This window comes from Argiope bruennichi, chromosome 5 (assembly GCF_947563725.1).
Source record: "Argiope bruennichi chromosome 5, qqArgBrue1.1, whole genome shotgun sequence".
Classification (NCBI taxonomy): Eukaryota; Metazoa; Arthropoda; class Arachnida; order Araneae; family Araneidae; genus Argiope; species Argiope bruennichi.
The window spans coordinates 76,036,002-76,060,983 of NC_079155.1; the positions used below are offsets into that span (position 1 = coordinate 76,036,002).

At 28.1% G+C, this 24,982-nt stretch overlaps 1 protein-coding gene across 7 annotated transcripts; it reads left to right on the forward strand.

Moving 5' to 3' along the window:
• Positions 1–3,221: 3,221 nt before the first annotated feature.
• On the forward strand, positions 3,222–23,015 carry LOC129968855 (uncharacterized). 7 transcript variants are annotated; one of them, XM_056083160.1, is made up of 4 exons: positions 3,222–3,244; positions 4,502–4,564; positions 21,337–21,430; positions 21,565–23,015. In XM_056083160.1, exon 4 carries the CDS (start codon positions 21,602–21,604, stop codon positions 22,748–22,750), a length of 1,149 nt encoding a protein of 382 aa, XP_055939135.1. In that variant the 5' UTR covers positions 3,222–3,244; positions 4,502–4,564; positions 21,337–21,430; positions 21,565–21,601; the 3' UTR covers positions 22,751–23,015. The 7 variants fall into 7 exon arrangements, with proteins under 7 accessions (XP_055939135.1, XP_055939136.1, XP_055939131.1 ...); XM_056083161.1 differs by lacking the exon at positions 3,222–3,244 and adding an exon at positions 18,397–18,491; XM_056083156.1 differs by lacking the exons at positions 3,222–3,244; positions 4,502–4,564 and adding exons at positions 14,944–15,286; positions 17,470–17,615.
• Positions 23,016–24,982: the final 1,967 nt, after the last annotated feature.

Consider the following 24,982-nt stretch of genomic DNA (forward strand, 5'->3'; position numbering starts at 1 on the left):
TATATCGTTTTTTTACATTTAAATGCGGTCGGCGATGAAGTTCTGTGTGTTACTTGAAGAGACAGTTTCTATTGTCGAGTTCGCTATAAAGGAGTGATTTCTCTAATCTAATTATTAAAAAATTACTTTTCATCTGTTGTCAGGCAAGCTACCAATGTCTGATATTGTATTTGAAATTATATTAGATAGAAACTTTTTTTTTTTGTGAAATACTGTATGTTACCAAAAATTTACATACAACGTTTTTCAAAATAAATATACCATATTATTACCTTTTTTTTTTTTTTTTTTTTTTTTTACATAACCTATGACTACTTTCCTATAATAAAATATTTTTTAAAAAATTCAAAACAAATAATCATGCATTTAAAGCTTAAATATATTGCTTTTAATTAAATTATTCATTAATTACATTAAAAAATTAAGTTTCTGCGAGAATCCTAATCCGATCAGGAACAAACTTAATCAAAATAAAAGAGATAAGATATTTAAACTTGAAAGGTCGCGGTCTTCGCACATAGAATCGATTCTAAGTCATAACTCAAAGAACTTTATCGTAAATGCAATGACGAGAGCTGAAATAAATAGGAATTTTATCTAAAAAGCTTATCAATCATCAAATTTTGTAAAAAATTGATTTTTCTTTTTAAATTCTACTTTTTTTTCTGCTAAAGACTTTTGTACCCTCTGCATATGAAAGAATAAAGATTCATAAAAGAAATTTTGAAGTATTAACAAATGATTTAAATTCAGTACATGCTTATTATTTGTTATTTTTCAATAATTAATAAAATTTGAAATTTTCAGATAAATAATTAGTTTATTCTCTATTCAATTATAACCTGAAAAATCTTGCATTTTATTTATTAAAAAAAATGACGAAAAATTAGAAGTTTTCATTTATTTTCGCATTAGATGTTAAATCAAATTCGGATATTTAAAAATGAAGGATAGGAAGGTTTATTAATTTACTAACTGAATACTTCTAGATTTATCAATTTAAGTTGAATGCATCATCAATCAATTTTGAGGAAAAATTTGGATTGTTTTTGTCTTATTTTGCAATTCTGAACCCTGGTCAGGAGACGAGATTGTTACTTGAGTTAGCACCTTCCCTCTTCATACCTCACCAGTGACACTAGACTTGTAAAATAACTGCGGTAATTTAACGTATTTGCAACCATTGACGAAAAAATCGCTTATTGAAATCAAATCAATTGGCGAACGTAAATTCATATACCATCAGATAGTAAAAGAACATTAAGGGTCCCGGCCAATGAACTCAGTGACCACTCAGTTAAAATAGGTCCATTTGTTGACCCAAAATTAATGCTTCTGCACATTTCCTTAAATATAATATTAAACGTTTATAACATAAAGCTGAATTATTGGAAGTTTTCAAAAATAACCAGCGGGAGTGTTTTCTCCAAAACTTTCTCGCATACTGTCTAATAAACTTATGCCAGAAAACGCTTTATATGGCATTGGCGTATAACAGTTATGAAATATTAACTTTTGGCGGGAATTTAACATTTTTACTGAATCTATTATACCCTCCTTGGCGAGTTACTTCTCGTTTAATCCCTGACATGCGGTTCATAATATCCGAAAACTAATTTGTTAGACACATCTTTCTCAACGGATTGGAACAAAATTTGACGCAGAACTGAACTTCAAGTGGTAAAATCCCATACCAAATTTGATATATTTAAGTCATAGCATTTCGACAGGCAGTCAATCCGAGGTTGGATTTAGTTCAAAATTTGACAAGTTTCTACACTGTAGATGTTAAATCTGTGTATCCAATTTTATCATTCCAGTTCTCAACGTTTTACAGTTACCGTTTAAATTATATTCAAACAGCTGGACAGACAATCTGAACGGATTTTATACAAAATTTGATCAAAACCTGCAAAGTTGGGTTAAAGACCGTATACCAAATTTCAATTGTTTAGCTCAAAGCAGTTTTGAGTTATCTTTGTCACAGACAGACAAACGAACATTTTCCAAAAATGTGTTATTCGAACTCAGGATGGTTTAAATCGTGGAAATTCGACAAAATCTTGTTAGAATTTTCAACTATTACTATATTTTCACTTTACTATAGATACGAAAAGACAAAAAAAGTTTCATTATTTCTGTAATCCTTAATTCCAATAAGCAAGCATATAATCAAGCTTTCTTACAGATACGTTTATTTCTTACAATTTTAAACAAGCTAATATGCCACTCTGTAGCTGTGATTAAATAGGTGGTATAGATTACTATGCTTTAAATTTTATTTTTATCCGAGACATATTTTAATAGACCTAGTAACGGTAATAATTTTTTTTATGGTTTATGCTTTTAACCAAGAACAAAAAAACTAAAACTGAAAGAAATTTTAAGATTTATAGGTGTACTTGAATAAAATTTCCCATTTTATTGATTTTTAAAATTTTGCAAAATTTTAAACGCTACACAACATCTTGCATCTACCTGATATATTGTATTTTTTGTATTTTATATTGTATATTAGAAATATCAGATGTGTATTTTGATTTGGTGAGAATTTCTGAATGAAATTTTTGATTTAAGTTTAATTACATAATATACCATCGTACGTACAAATTATTTTTTCAAGTTTATTCCATTGAATATTGATATCAAATTTATTTCTAAAATATGCATTTGTCTGAAAAAGAAAAATGGGGCATTTCCTTTCATAAAAGTTTCGGGAATGATGACCTGATGATTCGAATTGGCAATTTCGAAGCCTCTCTACTCCTTTTCTTGCAAAAAAGAAAACTGAAATTCTGAATAAAACGAAAATTTAATAAATATATACAAGAAATAATAATATTGATTTCGAATGAAATATCTGGAGGACCTATACATTCGTTCTCGGAAAATTTCATTTTACAATTTTCGAAACTAGTTCCTATTTTCCCCTACCTCCAAACATAGATAATGGACCCATCTCCAACAATAGAGGAAGCATTGTCCAGTCCTCGCAGATGGTCAACCATTGCATTCCTTTGGCAGATGATATATGACCTTCACAGAAGTGGACAGTCTCGTTTCAACAAGCTGCCTCTTTAGCGCACGTGGTTAGCAGTTTTAATTTGCATCATCTGTGTTTGTTTACGTTGAAATTTTTTAAAAAATAAAAGCAATCAACAACCTTGAGCTCGGGTAGTCGACCTTCAGAGCAGTTTAGTTTTGGATGTAGTAACTAGCAGCGCTGAACATTCGAAGTTCTTTGGTAAGTACGCAATGTTTGTTAGTTACGATTGTTGCTCTCTTCAATTTTTATCAATCAGAAAAGAAATTGTGCGCATTTTTATTTAGTTGCTTTTAAAGTATAGCATTTATTTGCATTTTTAAATTCCTGTTGTGGGAATACATATTAAATTAAGGTAATTTTCTTGTTTTTGCACTTAAAGCATATCATTCAGGAGAATGTAATGTGGTTTTAGGTTTAATGATTGACACAAAAAGTTCATTGGTTGCATTTTTTTTAAAACTTTTTGTGCTTTTTAATATAAATATTAATTAGAAATTTTTATTTGTGTATTATTTATATAAGTATATTTATATAATTATTTATGTAAGTATGAAAAAGAATTTCTGTATGTAATTGTATTATATATTTTTATTTTAATATTTTAAGAATTTTTTATATACAAGGCTCTTCTGATTTCGCATGGATTTTTTTTGCCCATGTAGACAATTAACCTTCATGATGGGCTATTTTTATTTTTAGTAGCAATGCAACTCTAGTGTTTAGATAAGATGTAAGCCGTAAAACATAATTCTTTATAAATAATTGTAAAGAATAAGAGAAATAAGCAGATTTTAAATTTTAAAACAATTATATTTTATTCGATAAACATTGTTTAATTATATTTTCTATAGACTTGAATTTTTCATGTCTGTACGCTTTATTAGAAGGAAGGACTATCAAAAGTGCATTAATATTTCACGAATTAGTTGAATTAATTGAGTTGAGTTTGAGTTAGTTTTTTTAAAACTTATTTCATCATTTCTTAGTTTTTATTGACTATTTTAGATAAAGATGTGTATAGTGACGTTGTACAGACCCGATCGCTGTGTCTTACTATCGCCAAATTTAGCATATATATATTTTTGAGGGTGGAAATGTGTATTTCGAGATGATTTTTTTAAAATTTTAATTATGTTCAATTGTACTGTTTTCCCGTGATGACATCCAAAGATATAACTGTACAAAAATAAATTTTACACTGTTTCAAATTTTCAAAATTGTCTTTTTAATGATACCAATTTAACAGTCAAATTTTAGCTGAATTAAGGCAATTTTTAAATAAAAATATTTTAGAGTTCTTTTATCAAGTGAATGACTGGGAATCGGATGACACATTCACTCAATTAAAGAGATAAATATAAAAGGAAGGAGAATGCAATAAATTATTTTTATCATATAGCTTCAATTTTTCAAATTTAGTGGAGTACATATTTATTTTAATCACGTAATTTTCAGATGATATTGCAGTTAAACGTTGGAGCAGGTAGAATTACAGAAATTAGACCCTGAGGGACATGGGTAAGTTATTAATCAGAAAATAATTTTGAAGACATCGGATAAATCATATAAATGCTTACATTTTTTAAAATGTTAATTTATGAACTTTCAATTTTACAAATCTATATTTTCGGAATGAATGAGATGTATCCAATTTTATGAAATTAGAAGTGAAAAGTTGGCTTCTTTTTCACGAAATACAATTTTCCAATTTTTAAATAAATTTCTTTATTTAAATACATTATTTAATCACAATTCCTTCATTAAAAAAATTCTATCCACCAAACAAATTCGATAAGTAAATTAAACAATTAATTAAATTACTCTGTTCTATTAAATTGAATCATTCGTCTTATCCATATAATAGATTAAATTTCAAATTGTCACATTTATAAACAAATAGCCAAAGATGTACACGTGATATTCATACGTGTTATTTATGCAATAATTCTCATAAAGCTTTCAAATCTTTTAAAATGCAGATTTCACAATAATTCCATTAAGTAAAGAGCATGAAAGTAGAACATTATTCAAAATGGCGACTGAAAGAGAATCTGGTACAAAATTGACTCCCACAAATTTCGTACAGTAAAATAAATATTACTTTTGCTTTTTATTATATTATGCAAATCGTTGTAGTAAGAATTCACAGAATATACGAAAACGATAAATAATTAAATTATTTATTTAAAATTAGCATTTTAACCATCCAAATAATCGTTATTAAATGAAATAAAAATAATTGCTTCTTAAGAAATGTAATTTAGCATGCGAATTACTATATAAGGATACCATACGTGATTTTTTTTTATCATTTTCTAATTTGTTTTATAACAGTTTCGTTTATAATATCACCATAAATTAATCTGTTGGAGAGACATGTTTCATGAGGTAAATTATAAATGAACGCTAGATTTCAGGCATTTTTTTATTCTTTCCAATTTTGTGAATTTGTAGATGCAGTCGTGATTTGTAAAATAATATTTTCGGAACAGTAACAAAAGTATATGAAATTAAATTTTTAAAACTATAGTTATTTTTTTTTACATTGTGATATTGGAACCAAAACTCGAGGACATATTTCGATTTCATTCAATGGCGTCAAAATCATTCTCACATAGTATTTTAATCTTTTTAGCATTTAAAAAGATCATCACCAGCGTTTCGAATTCAGATTGACGAATAAATTGGCAGCGATTCAAAATTTTGGGGTTTATATGCCTAAACAGAAATTTCAACTTAATTTCCATAAATTCGCGACCTCGTCAAAAAATCTGTTAATGTGCATATACCTCTGAAATGCTTTTTGCCAATTCAAATGGGGAATATATTGCGCAGATTGGAATTACTGCTTGTGAAGACGAATGCTCGATTTTGAAGCGCTACATGCAATAATTGTAATGTTTTGACAATTAATTTATGCTTTATATTTCATTTGATAATATATTTCTGGTTGAATATTTTAGATTAATTGTTACATTAGTCTAATTTAATAACACTTGTTCATAAACGTTATTGAAAATAAGTAATCTAGCTTGCATTACCATTTTTTACAACTTCAAATATATTATTTATTAGATGATTTCTTATACTTTAATGATTAAATATATACCTATGAGCAAAAAAACCTTTAGAGTTGAAATGATACAATACGCAATAGAACACAGTTTACGTACGTAATATATACAGTTAATATACATTTAGAAAAGCTCTCTTTCAAATTTTTAAGATCTGTGTTTTTAATTATTCAAAACTTGTGCTAACGTTGAAAAGTCTTTTCGAGAGCCAATCTATTTTTAGTTTAAGGTTGTAACAATCAGAACCTGAAAAAAACACTTCTTTTTTTGCACCAAAAGTTTGCCCAAAATATAAAGACAAGATAAAATATTAGTTGATGGACATCTATGCAACATTAGTCTAAATTAATATTGTTTCTCATTTATATCAAAATAGCACTTTTTCATTGAAAATAAATCTAGTTTAAATTACATTATTATTTTTTAAACTTAAAATACATCTTTCTTCTTACATTATTTATTAGATTCTTTATTTCTTATACTTATGATAAAAAAAAAACCACTTTAGAGTTGAAATTATATAATTACATGTTACAACGCAGGTAAGAAATGTCCCCTTTCAAATTTCCAGAATCTATGTTTTCAATTATTCAAAATTTGTGTTACGTTGCCAGAGACAAACTACTTTTAGTTTAAGGCTAACAGTCAGAACCTGATAAAGAAACAATATCTCTCTCTTTTTTTTTTTTTAACACCAAAAGTTTGACCAAAATATAAAGACAAGACAAAATATTAGCTGATATGCACTGCATCATTATAGCATTGCGTAACATTTAGTTACGCATTTAGCTGACACGCATAGTTACATTTGTCATTCGACTTCACGCACGTATGGATCGACTGCATTAAAAGCTATTTTAAGCTTGCGTTCAGTTTTCAATCATCTTTATCCACCTTTTGCTCCTCCCTTTCTGGCTTTACACAAGGGTTTCCCTGAACTGTTCACAATAGCATTGGAATTTTTGATGCCCTTCCAAACTTTGTATCTGTGCGAACAAAATCTTGCTGCTTTACTTCAATTTTCAAAATTACACCGCAAATCATCGGGCAAACGCAGAAGTAAAGCGGGGACGTGTTTCAAATAAAAGAAGTTCGATATTATTAGAATAGTCTCAAAATTTGTAAGTGCAATATAGCATTTTTTTTTTCATTAAAATTTAGTTTGCAATCAATTCAATCAAAAATGTATATTTTGCTTTACTTTTTAACTTTTGTTAAAATTATTCAAAAAAAAAACATTGATTTTTTTTTTCTAAAAATATGTACATTTATATGCATTGGCAGTCGCTTTCCCTGTACGTATAAGGAGTAAATAAAGGAGATAACTAATAATAAAGGTGAATTTGCATGTTAACGAGGGGAGAAGTGCTAACTCCCTATAAGGCAAACCTTTGAACCTAGAGCTACAAATTCTGACACGTATATGCTTTAGAAGATAAGGATGTTATCCTTGGGCTGATTTTTAAAAATTTTATTTATTTAAAAATGAAACGATATTGTGGTATTTAAAAAAAGAACTCTGTAATATATTATAGTACGAAACTAATTTTTACATTATCTCAAAATACAAAATACTTTCTTTTTTTATAATATCAATTTAGCCCTTTAAAGGGCCATTTTTTTAGTCATTATGTTAAAATATTTTTAGGCTTGAAATTAGAATAAGAAAAGGGATTCATTTAGCTTATTAGATAAATTTAATTTGATTAATTAATTAAGTTGGTTAATTAATAATTAAGTAACAAATCAAGACACATTTTGTCTGAGATAAAGAACTGAAGCATCTAAGTTTCTGACTTACTAAAAAAATGTGTCAGAACTTATGCCAACCTACATAATTTCATACAAAGATAAATTTGGTGGGAAGCATACTTCCCACGGTCCTAGAAAGAGTTAATTCTAAATTTTTTTTCCCTTTAAATTTTATAGATTTTTTTAAAGATAATTTAAAGGTTACAACAATACCTTTAAATTTTTTTAAAGGAAATTCAAACTGTTTTCATTATAACCACAAATATTTTTTATAGAGGGGGTTCTTTCGTTGATTAAATTATAAAGATGTAACCTGCTTTAATGGATTTCTTCTTAAAGCATGGTTTTTATCATTATTGAAATACAAGATGCTATCGTTTTCTAAAATATACTAGTGCATTTTAATACATCGCAAAAATATGAAAAGCATTCAGTTTTACCCAAATAAGCACCGATATTGAATTGTTTCCTTTATTATACTAACGTATTTTATGAAAATATTTCAAATGAGCAAATAAGCGAATGGGTTAGCTCAAATTTTTCATATTTCCCGTTTCAAATTAAAGGTTACATTTTAGGTGAAAATTGATAGAGAGAATCTGCAGCCCACACCTCTATAAATATAACAGGAGTAAGGTTTCTTTTAAAAATTTACAAATCCTTTTTTTTTTAATTATAAATTGGGTATCAAATGTACATTTGGTTCACAAGAAAAATAAAATAGTATTAAATTAGTATCCTTCCAGCCGCTTTATCAATGATGAAGACGAAAAAGAATCATCTTTCTCGGGCAATTCAAAACATAATTAAATCCTACATTTTAGTAATTGATTCAAGAGTACCTAAAATGGTACCTTTATGAACCAAAAATAGTTTAATTGTAATTTTAACAATACTAAAAATTTATATATTATTCCGGTTTTGAACACTATATCCATTGATTTTGTAATGTTTGCTTAAATATGGATATCAATTTAAAATTATTCATACATAATAAATACATATATATTTTTATGTTAATAATTTAGTCTTTAAAAATAGTTTTAAAAAATACTTTATTATAGTATGTGTACCATCAGGTATGATAAAAGCTATTTTGAAAAGGCGCCTATTTGTTAAACTGTAGAATTATGCAGAAGACAAGTGGTTTTTTATTATTATTATTATTAATATGTGAATATATCATAGGTCCTCAAATGCTTTGTTTAAGGTCTTGATGGAACGCCAATTATAACTCAGAGAATTCAAATTTATCGAATTATCCCTGCATGTACATAATACCAAAATTTCGGAGATTAATTTAATAAAGAAAAATAGGGTGAAAACATGTCCATTTATTCAAGACAATCTCCATCTTCATTTCTTATTCCGTTGGAAAAACGTCCGGGATTTAAACAAAATGTGCACAATCTAGATAATAATACAGATCTAAATTAATAATTAATATTTAAAAATTTTGAAATTAATTTCATTTGATATTTATATTTTAGTCTCTGACGAACATTTCTTCTTATTTTTTTTTTTATCAACTTTCATTATCCAAGATTAATCAAGCTGTTTTCTTAAATAGTTCTGTTTCATAGTTCTTTAGTGTGTTATTAAATTTCATTTAAAGGTATTCGTTTTTTCATATAAATATTAACTTGACAGAACACGTGTTTCAAATTAGCTAAGGAAGTTCATCTTACTGTCAACCTTGACCTTTCTCAAAATCTAGAATGTTCGAATAGAATTTCCGATTATCTGATCACTTTCGTTAAGATCAAGGAAGATAAGTATGATAAGAATGAACGATAAGGGTGGTTCACTACTGAGATGAGTAGACATGAGGCGATTTCATAGAAACAAATTCAGCAAAAAAAAAAAAAAAAAAAAAAAGCCTAACATTTTTTTATCTTGATTTATAATATCGTTTCGATATTTATTATCATGCTATTTCTCAAGCTCTTTAAGCAAGAATGTCAAATTGAAGGTCTACAAAGAGCATCTTTGTTGCTAGGGCATTGCCAGTAAAAAATTTTGCAAAAACTTCACACGCATAAATAATTTAGCTTGAATCATATTTGATTTTTATTGAAATTCTATTTAAATTATCTATTGTACTGCAGTAACTGTACGAATTTTTCTTTTCTGTAATTTTCAAAAAACAGATCAGGGGGTTAAGTCATAACACAGTTGAGCAGCATGAATCTAAGGAATACGGTTATGGTTACATATCTAGATTGATAGCAACTTTGCTGCATCAGAAGCAACTTGATAGTACCCAATATTTTTGTGTAATGCAACTGCAAAACAATTCATGTCCCATCTCTTCTTATTAAACTATGTATTAATAATTATTAGCTTTTAAGGCAAGTATTTTTACCCAAGTTTTGCATTATTACTAGTTTTGGCTATTAATTTTGATTTTGCCCTTTGTTTTCAAAAAGCATTATTAAAAAAATTAAGACTTTTTTTGCTAACTTCAAAAATTTAAAAATTATTTAATTTTTATTTTGTTTTTATTAAATATTCCGTTAAATATTATATTTAGATTTCAAAATAAATATTTTCTTTTAAATCTATTCCTTCTCAAAGTTTAATTTTTATTTGGTTTCAATTTATTTTACTAGAAATAATTGTTTTAATTTATTTGCTCCGAATAACAAAATGTTAATAGCAAAATGCATTTATTTGTTCATAAAAAATCTCATAATATACATGATTATTTATAAAAGAAACGCATGCTAATAGCATCACTGGGGCAGAGCGGCGACTAGGATGATATTATGCCAACCAGATACGAAGTATCAAGCTGACAATTAAATGTTTTCTTGGTTTCTCTTTAAGAGAAATATAAATGTTTTCTATAAAATAAATAGATATTAAATCGCGATCTAATTTCTATTATTTATTTTTTTAGGATCAAGTATGTTAGATGTTAAAATTAGCAATAAACAATACATGTTTATCAACTATATTCAAAATAAGAACGTCATTTTTTATTTTTTTTAAAAATACTACTACAAATTTTTTTATTATTTTCCTCCTCATTATCACTGATTTTTTTTTTTTTTTTTTTTTTTTTTTTGCAAACGATCTTTTTCCCAGAGATTTTTCAAACATATTCTCGCTTCCGAAATTAAAAAAAAAAGATTGTACTCAAAATTCAAATTTTTATATTTGTCATTCTAAATGTATTTTTCCCGGCCAAACAAATGAAAAGTTACCGATCGCAATTCGCTGTAATGAATAAATAACTAACCCACAATATTAATTTTAAAGTTTTTTTCTCTGCATTTAATTATACCTCAAAATTTCATACGTATAAAACTCGTATTATTAGTAATGACATAGTCGATAATTTTTTCCACATTTCAACACATAAGGTCAAAGATAATATCATTAAAATAAAAAGACAATGCTTTTTTAATTCTTGTTTTTTATTACTTAATCTTTTCATATAAAAGTACTTCGTCTTATCTTTAATATAATCTAGGTAATCCGTTATTTCAACCTAGTTATGCGTTACAAATCATGCATTTACAAATAGTTCTGTTTTTATTTTTTAATTCATGAAATGATAGTAAATATTCCTTTTTATTTTTTGGACATATTTATTCACTTGCTTCTTGTTTGTAAAGTTGAAAGTTTGTACACAATTTTTACTCGATTCATGAATGACAAAGTTTTGAAATTTCGCATTTTGTGTGCTCCCAATAACCTTATACTGTTTTTATATTTTCGTAACTTAATTATCAGTTAATCCTTAGTAAAATTTTGACTTCTTGCCACTTAGCATTTTGAGAAAGGGATCTTAAAATTAAAATAGAAAGAACAACTTTTTAATACTCTAGAGTTAATATAACAGTATTTATTTTAACTACAGCAAATTTGAAATTAATCGAAAATATAAAATGTTGGTACATTAAAAGAAAACATTTTCATTATTAATTATTTCATTTCTTTCTGCAGACGAAATTCCTTAATAAATAATACCCATTAAAGTTAAGGAAGTATTCTTCCTTTAAAGTTCTCTTATATATACATAATATGGCGATTTTTGTGTTAACATTCGAAAGCGGAATTAGCCGGGCCGTAAGCTTCTTAATGTTGGGAGATATTTATTTGAGAAAGGAGTAAAAGTCCAATTAAACATACATCAATAGTTTTGAGCAATGATTGTATATCTAATATCTTCCGTCTAGATACAGTGGCTCCCAAAAGTGTTCGTACACCAACAAGAATCAATTAAAAACCTCATTATTTACCATTATATATTCTTATTTTTACATGAATATTTTTTCATAGCATATTTTTACAGTTCTTAATAAAGCAGTGAAGAATAAATTTTAATTACGATGCAAATTATTTTTTTTAAAATGACAGAAAGTAAAATTGCACAAAAATAGGACACAAAAGTGATCATACACTTTAAAAAAACATCACTAAATATGAAATTTTCTAAATTTTTATAAATGTTTAGTATTTAGTAGGATATCCTTTATTCTTTATAACAGCTTTTAAACGTTTCGGCATAGATTTAACTAAACGGTCGGTTACTTTTGCACCGATCTTGTTCCATTCTTCGATCATTACTGCTTTCAGTTGAATTTTCGATTTAATGTCGTGACTTCTTATTCGCACCTCTAATTCTTTCCAAATATGTTCTATAGGGTTTAAATCCGGTGATTGAGCTGGTGTTTTAAGGGTTTGAGGGCAATGATAGAGGCAAAAAAGACGAACATTCATGGCCGTGTGCTTAGGATCGTTGTCTTGGTAATACACAAAGTTGTTTAAAATGCCCAGTTTTTGTGCTGACACTTTTAAATTATTATTGAGAATATTTATATAAACTCTATGATCCATTATACCATCAATGAATACTAAATTGCCTACTCCAGTTGCTGACATACACCCCCAAACCATGACACCTCCACCGCCATGTTTTACTGTTCCAACTAAATTCTTGGGATTAAGTTCTTCGTTTTATTTTTCTCCATACAATGATTCTCCCATCTGACCCAAAGATGTTAAACTTACTTTCATCTGCAAATAAGACACGATTCCAATAGCTCTCTGTCTGGTTTATCATAGATTTGGCAAATTTAAGCCTAGCAATTCTGTTCTTCTGACTTACAAAGAATTTTCTTCTTGCAGAGCGGCCATGTATACCAGCATTCCGAAGAATTCTACGAATAGTTTCAAAGGAAATAGAAGTTCCATTTGATTCATTATATTGTGAAGTAAACTTTATTGCACTCAGACATGGATTTTTTAGAAATTTACTCACAATATTTCTTTGACTTCTAGCTGACAGAATTTGAGGGCGACCATTACGAGGCTTGTTTGCAATCCTTTTTTCCCTCTCTGGAACGTTTTATTATGCTTTGCACCGTTGAATGAGGTAGATTAGTTATAGTTGCAATGCCTCTAATTGATTTTCCAGCTTTAAAATGAAATATAATTAATTTTCGTACGTCTAAACTCGTTTCTTTACGAATGCGCTTCATATCTAAGAATAAAGTAAATAGAATAAATAATTGTGATATTAAATACTGAAATCAAACGATTTTAGTGTATTTTTCAATTAGAAGAAAAATAAGCCACAAAAGATATTTTTATGAGGAATTTAAATAAATAATGTTTGGATGTACGAAGACTTTTGTGTTCCAATTTTGTGACATTTTTTATTTATTTATTTTTTAGAACAATACTACTTGATTTTTTATAAAAATATTTGTTCAGTTTTATTAAGAACTATTTAAAGATGCTAATTCAAAAAAACCAACTAATAAAATGCTTTATTAAGAAGTATAGAACACAATTTCTGCAAATTTCTTTAGTGTACGAACACTTTTGGGAGCCGCTGTAGCTGTCGTTTAAAGCTGTCTTGTTCAAAAACAAACTGAATTACTTTTATTTATTTATTTATTTATTTTTAACTCGATTAAGTCTGAAACACGAATTATCGTTAAAATTTCATAAAAAGGTTTTCTTTTTAAAGATTATAATACTGTTTCTTTGTACGCTTTGTGTACGAAAAATTAAGGATAAATAAAAAAAATAAAATTAAACCCAGATACAAAGACAATGCATTACTGAAGAAGAGGCTCTGGGCTCCCTGAAACATGCTCCCAGTAACGTTTTTAACCCCGTTCCTCCGCGCAAAATTATGGAACTTGGATAAGACCGCGAATTGTAAAGCCGTCTATCATTAACCAATGCTCTTTTGTCATAAGTATACCTATAATTACAATTAATCGTCCGTATCTATTCAGTTATTTTTTTTTGTCCTACTGTTAATTAAAAAATATTATGAAGATAATTGCGAAATTTACCTAGGGTCCTTAGGCAATTCAAATCTCGCCGAACTGTTTCCACTCCAAATTCTCAAAACCAACCATTTTTTTTTTTTCGATTTTATTTTTATATGATGTATATATATGATAAAACGAAATAGAAAAACGTTTAGAGATCTCTTTCTAAAAAAAATTGCTTTCAGTATATAGCGTATAAAAACATGACGTAACTGACATTTAAAAGGGATTTAGCAAATAAAAATGTCAAAACTTTTCTTAACACAATCTAAATAATATTTTAAAATAGGATCGGTTTTTTATTCTTAAATTGCAAACTAACAGACATAAAAACTTACAAATAGTAATTAGTTATGTTATTAAAATATTACATAATTAATATAAATAATAACTGATTTTAATTTGAATTAATTTGATTGCTGGGCATTTATAATTGTAAACATTAAATTATTTCCAAAATTCCGGAAGTTTAGCGGTCTCCAAAAGTTCCGAGGTCTAAGCCATTTTATTTTTTTGCTATTTAATAATTCTTTCCCGGATTTATCGGATATTTATTCACTTTGACCTATTTTCTTTTTTCAGTTTTGCCTCATGACGTATGTAGTTGTAAACTTTATTTACTTATTGTTTTTTTTTAATTCAGCAAATAACTGCGATAATACTGTCCGTTTTTACGTAAGCAGCTATCTAGTCCTAAAACATCCGTTACAACATAGATAACAAGTTAAAGAACTCGCAATAAGTAGGTACTATTGCTTAATCGAATGACAGATGCGAGCAAGAAGATCCCACGTTTGCTTTGTTTATAGTAAAAACAACCTACTTTAACAGAGGCGCGCACTACTGAATGAGAGAGCTGTAGATTCAAATAACATTAGTCAGAAGATGAGAGAAGTTGGTGCTAAGTTGGCAGGAATGGTATTCATTCCAAGATTGGTTAATTCGAAGTTTATTTCAGTAATAATGTAAGGTACAGCAAAACTTCATTTAATTATTATTTTATGTTCTTAAATTCATTTATAGAGGTTTTTAGTAAGATTTGTCAACGAGTCTAAGACTTTTCTCATTTTTATTCATATGAAGTATTTGTTCTATTGAAGAATTTGGCTAATGAAGTAAGATATTTTTTGAAAATCAAATTCTTTTCGTTTCATAATTAACTACTTTTGAGAAATTGATACTTTTTATTTTACATTTCTTTAATTTCTGCTTTGTTATGCTATTGCATAAATACATTTCTTTAATTTCTATTAAATAAAAAATTTAAAGATAATTCGAAATTCTTGGTCTAAAAGCTATGGCATGATAAAATTTTGGGCATAATTTGTTAAGATTTATTTCATTTTTATAATTTGCTCTTAATTATTGAAATGATTATGTGTTAGCAAAAAATATTTAATATCGCTACATTGCAAATAAATATAAATGCAGTAACTAATGCAATAAAAAGTTCTCTGATTATATTTTTAAAGCAGTTTTCCAAATGTATTAAAATTTAGGGAAAAGTATTGCGGAAATAAAATTAGTATATCCGAAAAGTTGAATTCGAAAATAGTATATTATTTTGTATTCGCGCATGCGCTCTTGTACGCAGTTGGCACTTTACAAACTATGTTAGAACTATCATATATAGCATACGTATACCTTGGGAGGTATGAATAAGTATAAGGGTATGAAAATTAAACGAAATTTTGATATTTTCTCACCAGAATTTCCGAAAATATTACAGGACAAAACTGATTTTTGGTCATCTTTTTAATAATTTGCATGACAGTTTTATATTTGTGCAAATTTTTCCTGAAATTTTAGCAATTTAATTTTTTTAAACCTAATTTCCAATAATAAATTACATTGTTGCATTGCAGTTCAAATCGTTTCCTTTGTTTCCTTAAATATTTAATCACGTGATTTTCTTTCATCGATGAAAGGTAGGGAAGAAAGATTCGGTTTATGATCTATTAATTTATAAAGGCAAGTAAAATATGTTACATTTTCCCGAAAATTAAAAATTAGATAAAACGGATAAATAAGTTTTTAATAGTGATATTATGAGACTGTCTCTATTAGAAAGGTTTCATGTGCACAATAAACAGAACTTAAATAAGATGATTTGATGGCTAAAAATAGCTTTATGACGGAATCATTCGCATGAAAATTGTATTAGCGATTTAAATTAAATACGAGCAACGAACCAAACGATTAATAAATACTAGCCGATCGCCAAAAACGATTAGTATTTAATAATTATAAAAATCATTCTATTCTTTTTTTTGTCAATTAAATTAAATATTTTTGATATGATAACGCATACTCTTTAGAAATGAACTTAAAGCAACGTATTAATCATTGATCATAAAGTTTATTAATAATCTTTAGCTGGCTTTGATGACCAGTCGATTAGCCACGTTTGTTTTTAATGTAACCTCTTACACATGCTTGATACATATGACTCTCGCAGAGGAAAAGAATTTTGTCAAATGAAACCGAGATCACTGACCCATGATATCATAGTGTTTCCTCATTTAAATTGCGAAAATAATTCAAAATACTTCTTTTTTTATCTTTTGACAATAGAAGAAAATCACAAAGTCAAACATTTGATGAATCAATAAAAATGGTTTGAATTTCACTGCCACAGTGAAAATTAGTGCTAAAAATTATGCAACAAAAATATTTTTTAAAAATCATCAATATTCAAATTAAAATATGACAGTAAAGTTGGTATCACAAGAGATAAAATTTTAGATTTTAAAATGATCTAAAATCAAATTTGAGCAATTATATTTTAGAAAGTTATCGTGATAAAGCATCAAACTTTTGTTTATTTTTAATTGAAATGCTAAAAAGATGTAAAATTATGTAAAATGTAAATTATACAAAATATCTATATCTATATCAAATTTGACCCCTACTAAATCAGGTCAAATTTGTAAATCAAACGATTTGATCCACAGAGTGTCAAAACATACACATTCTCTTTTATTATTAGTAGAAATAAACATATTGCTGTTGTATGAAAACTTATCTTTGTACTTGTGCAAAAGAATTCTTTAAAAGCATTTTGTATAATACATTATAACGTTTCGTGCTATACAAAATCAATACTATGCAAATTGTGCATTTGAATTTTATAAATGAAATGTTCGCGTCATTTGATAATAAAACACGCGCAACTGTTTCAAAGAAATATGTTTTTAAAGAATTTTTGGACTGCATATATTAAAGACATCAATTTTTTCGGTATCAAAATAAATATGAAGAACTAACTATCTTGATATGAATTTGTCATCCTGCCCAGGAATGTACAGGATGTCCACTCCAATTTGACACAGAAGCTAATTTCTGAACGTTTCTGAACGTAGATGTATTCATTTAATTAGAAATCTTCTGTAAAGCTGCTGTCCAACAAGGTACTGTCAATTGATGTATTGCTGAAAAAATTAGGTAATTATATATTAAAGAAGGAAAAAATTTCATTCTTTTTTTCTGATTAACAGTCTAGCTGTCAACAACAGCATTGTGGAAACATGAATCTTCCCCATGGTGGCTGTAGAAATGGTCTAAACTAGTGATATTTAAAACTTCATAAACCTGTCACTTTTAGTTGCAAAAGAGAATTTTTTTAATAAAAATGCTACTTGTCAAGAATATTTTACTAAATATAACTGATAGGGATGGAAGTGTGTGCAAAATTTTGTTTTTTACTTCTACAGCATTACATTTATTGACTGAAACAACATGCAATTCTTTAGGCCATTAAAAGCATTTTTCCAATTAATGTATATGTCTATCTTTTATGGTTTAGATTAGTTCTCCTCTAATGATCAGAAATGACAATCTGTAGAAGATGGGGAATTGCAGAGTAATGAATTTGTTATTTGGGTTGTAAAAAAGAGACGCGGTTTAGCAAAATGTTAAGAGAAAGTGCGACAACTTAAACGGATAGATAAATCAGTGTTCAGTTAGAAGGAAGGAACTGTAAGAAGTCTTCTAATCATCGTGGTTGATTATTTTCGAGCTTGTGGATCTATTTTTGAATTACAACGGCGGTTATATATATTTCCGTGGAAACAGAATCGTTTTCTAAATAAAATGACATCCTAGGCAAATATCAAAACATTGTTCCCTCTTTTTTTAAAATTTCTGTATATGATGTATAAAACAGAGGAAATATTGCAAGCTTCAAAAAATGTACTCAAGATTTTGTCTACTTTCTGCCTTTCAGACTTCCCTGGATCCGAAAAACAATTTTAGAATCAGATCTTTCTATCTGTGCACCCTATAACTAAAAAACACTTTGAGCAAAAATTATGAAATTTGGTATGTGGTTTTTATATAAAATTTGTTGATTTATATCAAATTTTTAACGAAATCCATACAGAGCATGTTTATCTTTTCTGCTGTCCAAGAATAAATAAACATGATAAATATGAAATAAGAAAACTGGATGGGGAAAATTTAATGGGCGGATTTATCCTCTGATGGATCCTGTCAAACTCTGGATCATATCTATCGAAGGAGTTTATACTTTTGCATACATGTAAACATAAAACGACCTAAATTTATAAAATTTGGTAGGTTATTTTGTTTATAAAATGGTAGTTCTGTGCGAGATTTTTTTTACTATATATTATGAAACAAAACCTTCTTGTGATTTATTGTCATATCCAAGAAAACAATGAAAATTTCATTTAGTGTTTCATTAATTAAAAAGTCTTTCTATTCGAAAATAATTGCTACAAGATGGATACTCTCATCCCTTGAAACATATTTAGTTCAAATTTAATAAATTCAATCGAATAGTCTATAATACATAAATAGAAATACGAACAAAACACATACAAGCTGTTTTAGTAATAGTAGATTAACTGTACAATAAAGGAATGGCTATTTCATCTACAAGGCACCATAAAAATAAAATAAACCAAAAAAATTAAATACATTTTATAAAAAAAGTTTCAGGAAATTTTTAATAAAAATTTTCTTAAGTTCCTCGCGGTATTTGATATGCTACAACAATAATTCTTTAAAATAGAGCTTCATAAAAATTTAGAACATTAATTTGTTTAAAAATTTTGATATATGATAAAAATGTAAAACAAATGTGTAATTTATTGACCTCATATTTAAAAAAAATTAAGAAAAATATGCACAAATAACATTAAATCCATTGAGAAATTTTAAATAAAATAATGAAAAAACTATGCACAATCATTTTTTATCTATTGAAACACTGAATACCGTTTACTAAAAAGGGATTCCCTTTACCAAACACAAAGGAGTATTTCTTGCTTCTTTCTACTGTGAAAATAGGAAGCGAGCTTAATTCTGATTATCACGAAATTCAGATGAAGATAAATGGTCAATGTAAATAGGAGGGGGGCAATGAAATTTCATCTCCAGTGTATACAATCCTGAGAAACCCTGCGATATCCTGTGGAGTTCATCGCACTGTTTATCTTCCCTTTATATTGAAAAAAAAAAATGGATGATCACGTTTGCAATCCTTTTCTCCCCCCCCCTCCCACCCATTGAAACAAATATTTTGGAAGGACTATAACGAGCTTTCCTTTTTACATATGGAGTTTAGGTCATCAAATTCCTTTCTTTGTAATTTGTTTCTAGCCGTATAAACTATTTGCTGTTTTGGTTTGAAAATGGTTAGAATTGATTCCCAGTTGTAGAAAGGCCTATAATCTATATGTTCTTTCATACTTTAAGGGAGGAAATCGAGAAGTTCTCGAACGTTTTTTTTTTTTTTTTTTTAAGTATCTAAGTGTTTGGCGTTTCTATGAAGTGACGTCACCTTCAAATGGCTGATTTTTAACTTTTAATTAGCTAAGCCTTTCATATGGCGCTACTAATTTATCGACTTTTTATTTTTAATTAATTAAGACTTTTAGATGGCGCTATTAATTTATTATTTGTTTTTTTTCTTCTTTTTATTAATTAATTAATCTCGCGTCACAAATAATCGTCGAGAATGTCGTTGTTGTTTTTTTCGAATTTTAATTATCAACTTCTTGTAAAACGTAATTCATGTTTATTCTTTAACGACTTTTTTCATTCTTGATAAACACACTTTTACGACTTGAACCGCTCTGTTAAGAATTGCAAGCGTTTCTCAGAGAATCTAAGTATGTTGTAAATGTTAAAATACAACTTTAAAATCAAGCTGCATTAAATTAACTGGATTTTACTACACATGCAATAGCCTCCAAGATATTCCAGTAATAGAACTTATGTTCAGATTATTTGTTGCTTTCAATTACCGCAATGTAAATGATACAGAATAATTAATTTAAAAGAAAATTTATTCCTCTCTTAAATGCAAATAAATTATTCTGAAATTTTGAGTCTACTTGTAATGGCACTCCTCCTAGCTACGCCACATTTTAAAAGACTATAAAATTCATTTCTTTGTAATTTATTGATAGTCAGATAACTTTGCCTGCACAGTCATATAACTGAAGTGCAACAACATGATCTCAAGTGCAAAGTGTCTTCATCTCTTACAATAGGTCAATGGCTTGCTTTAGGGATTGCACTGAAAGCTTATCGTGAGAATCAAGTGGAGCTGAGAAGTGGATCATGTAGTACTCCGCCAGCAGTTAAAGAGTTAAAACTCATAATTTCCATAACTGTTTAATATCAGAGTTAATGATATGCTTTGTTTCCTGTTTAAGCGAGGTTTCCCTGTAAATACTATTTGTGAAAAGATTAGGAAGCAACGAATTCCATAGAGAAGAATCAGAAAAGGATTCCTTAAACGTTTCTACTTCAAAATCTCTTCCAAATTGAAAAAAAAAAAAAAAAATACTTGTGAAGAGCTAGTTTGGTGTGCATTGAAAGTTTATTTATATTAATTCTCAACGTATTCTTGGGTTAACTCGTTCATGAAGCAACACAAAAGCCTTCCTCGATATCAATGGGAAACAAGTAGCAAGTTATGATTTCGATGTCACATATTACATTTATACAAAATTAGAAGACAGGGAATTCAAGATTTTAAGAAAAGCGCTTCAGATTTTGGAAAATTAAACTATCTTGTTCGAATTTACCATCCAATATTTTTCAAAATATTTTACAATTAATAATTAATTTTTGAATTTAAAGATTCGATAAAACGCTGAATATGTAATTAAAACTTTTTTTCCATTCACAGGTTTTTATTACTTATGATTAAAATGATAACTGCAACCAACTATTGGCAGTGAATTTCTCAGTTGAATACTAATCTCTTTGGATATCTTAACAAGGTTTGTATAAGATTATATCAATTCTGACAAGTCTTAAGATAGGAATTTTTATAATGAAATATTTCCTGCACTTTGTTGTTGTACTTATGTATAATTGCTTACATTTGTTTCATTTGCTTACATCTTCATTTCAGTTCACTACATTCTAAACACATCAGTGAAAACGTAACAATGAGCGCCTCTTTCATTCCATCACTTAAACATATGACTCTGGCAAAGACCACGATTGCAATCTGTAGGGATTCAGAAATAAGATGCTTCATTAATGAACTAAATTTCCTGTGGGATAAAACTGCTGGAGAAGACAAATGGAAAGGATTAATGGACAAGGCAGAGGAAAAAATAAATGAACTACCTGTACCACCTCAACTACATCAATGTATCTTAGCTCTGATCAAGCCCATATCTCTGGAGATTGCAAGATGGAAGTACGATCATTTAAAAATTCTTGGAGACAAATTTGATTTTCAAAGCTGTCGCCTGTTTTGGGCTCCTGAAGGTACAGTAGATAGAAAAAAGACAGCAGAGATGCTAATTCTAAACAAAAATATATGTATCATAAATCGCTTTTTCTTGGCATGCTGCTACTGTCGTCAAAACGATGTAGAAGAGATATGGAATATTATGTGTCCAACCGAAAGAATTCTAATCTACAATGAAAAGGACTATTATTCTAATGTAATATTTTGGCGTTCTTGGTTAGAAAGTAAAGGTGCCATTGTTTGGGTTGAACTCCTTGAACAGCTACTTAATCGAATTTACCCAGATACGATCTGCAATTACCATAAATATCTAATTTGGTTGCGAGGTTTTTTCGACAAATTAACAACAGAGCAACAAAAGGTAGGCATCTGGTACACTGTGAATCATACATTTAAAGATCATGACAATTTTAGGTTTTGCATTTCCCAGCTGAACGAAGAAAAGAGGGAATTGGTTTTCAAAGAATATCCTCTTCGTTTACTAAGATTCTTCTTAGATTGGCCGTATCAAAGTTTGTTCTCGGAAGCGGCAGAACAAATGTGGAAGTATCTTGACAAATCAGACTTCAGATATTTACTATATTTCATTATTTATAATCGCATTGTTGCTGATTGGTATGATTTTGACTATGTTAATCTGCTAAAAGACTTTTGGTGGCATAGTCCAAAACATTTGAAAGACTATATAAAGAATGACACCATTTATGAGGCAGTCAAAATGGTAATTTATCATGAATTTCCTCAACATTTCCCAAAGGAGAAAATAATCCAAATTTCTTTTTCTGTCGAGTTACCATATAGTAAGTTTTCATTGCTTCGAGAAGGGGATTTCCTGTAACTCACACTGATCTTTGCTCATGCAAATACTGAATTCCAGTAATAATTTTTTGAATTCAAATTAAATGTTAACTCATTTTAATTTCAAACAATTTTAATTTTCTGATGAGCTTATTTAAACCCACCTTAATATGCATAAACTCAAGTAGCTACACTCTACCAAATTACTATTAAATGATATTTCCAGTGGCAAATTTAGGTATTTTGTGGCTTTAGACAATGTGTAACCTGGTGCCTTTTTTAATAAATTGAATAATTTAAATTTATATTTAACATATCGACGATTTATTTAATATTAATATTTTTTTGCTTATTAACTTTGCGAAAACATTTATTTCTATTTATCTATCATGATTTCACACAGCGTGGATCCACTTTTCTACACAATACTGGCATAGACATTTAGTATTTATAAATATTCAACACCAAAATTATAATAAAATAGATAAGAATGTGATCAATTGCACTTTATAAAATGTTATTAGGCAACTAGGAAAATAAATTCTTTTTATCGATCTACTTCCGGATATCTATCAGTCTAACAATTTTCGGCAGCTTCCTTATCTGCCATTAAAATATTTCATTCCATTTGTTCAGCCATAAAACTGCTTTAAAAGCAAGGACGGTTAAATAATAGACACAGAAAAATTACAGTATCATGAACTTTATTGAATGTATAAATTTTATCGCTAATTTAATTAATTTTGCACAGTGTATCTAAATCTATCAACAATATAATAGCCTTCCTTTGAGGGCTTTAAATATTCAGAAGAAATACAATGAAAAATGATATTCCGTCTTAAAGAAAAACAATTTTCAACTTTATTCATTTTTACAGCAAATCGAGCGCAGTAAAAATAGCAGTAATTCAACTCCAAACATATTGAAGGCAGAAAAATGCCCAAACAACAGTACAGATTTTTGCAGCTGCGCATACATAAAGCGCATTCCTCTAATTCCACAATTTGAAAAAGAGAAAGCTATGTCGGAGACATAACTTATTACCTTTCAGAGATGATAGAAACGGAATTTTAAAAATTTTGCATTGTCAGAATCTTTTTTAGCAAAATGAAAATCTGTATATTATTAAAATAAAATAAAGGATTATTGATAAATAAAAATTATAAAAGTATAGTAATAAATCTCTTCGTAAAATAATACAACATTAATATTCCTACATAAAATATATTTTGACCTTACATTTTTGCAACTTACTATTGTTCAAATACAGCTGAATAAATATGTATTAAAGAGAAATGGAAGCGCAAGAAAAATATTTGAAAAATTTGCTTTTTTATTAAAATTTAAAAGTAGTATTTGCTTATATACATCAATTACTACTATGCTTTTGCTAAAACGCATTTATATTTACCAAAAATCTTATTTTAATTGACATTTTTTTCAAAATTAAGCAGAAAAGACCAAATTCAAATTATGTGAAAAGATATAATGGTGCAATATAGGTTAGGTTAGGTTAGGTTATAATACTCACGTGGTTACAATGTACGAACCGCCATCGTCTCAAAATATAGAAGATATACTTCATTTAGAACAATAATATCATAGCAACTTTTCCTCGAATAACTCATTCGAATCAATCATAATTGAAACGATTATTTAAGTTTATAACTTTCTCGGACAGCACTCTTTCTTGATGAAAACTTGATTTATATTCCAACTATGCTTCCATGGAAATTCTGTGCCATGAATGGCAGATTTAGAAAATTTAATTCATCATAAACATAAAGCTCCGTTCCGATAGCCCATTGTCTTTACGGATATGGTCGTAAATCTGCCATCTGACCCATTGTAGAACCACTCCCGTCTGTAGACATTGATCGGGACCTTCCCGCAAACTGTAAAATGAACCAACACCAAAGAACCCGAGAAAACCACAAATGAGAGGAAAGAAAACAAAATGCGCCTGCCTCAAGACGCACACGGGCAATCGGAACGGGGCTTTATACATGTTTTAACTTATATTAGCACCACACAAAGAATTCAGCAAAGTTTTAAAATGTTTCTTTTAAATATGAAGTTTTACAACATATGAAAACACTGTCAGAGCAATATTCGATGATTGATTGTATTGATTCGTCCTCTGTTTTAATAGTACTCATTTAGTTATGTCAACGAAATTTGATAGACTGCATCTTACTATAACAAAAAAAAGGTTTACTTTAAATTATATTTGTGTAATGAACATAAAGCATTCTGATTGCTTAGCTGTTAT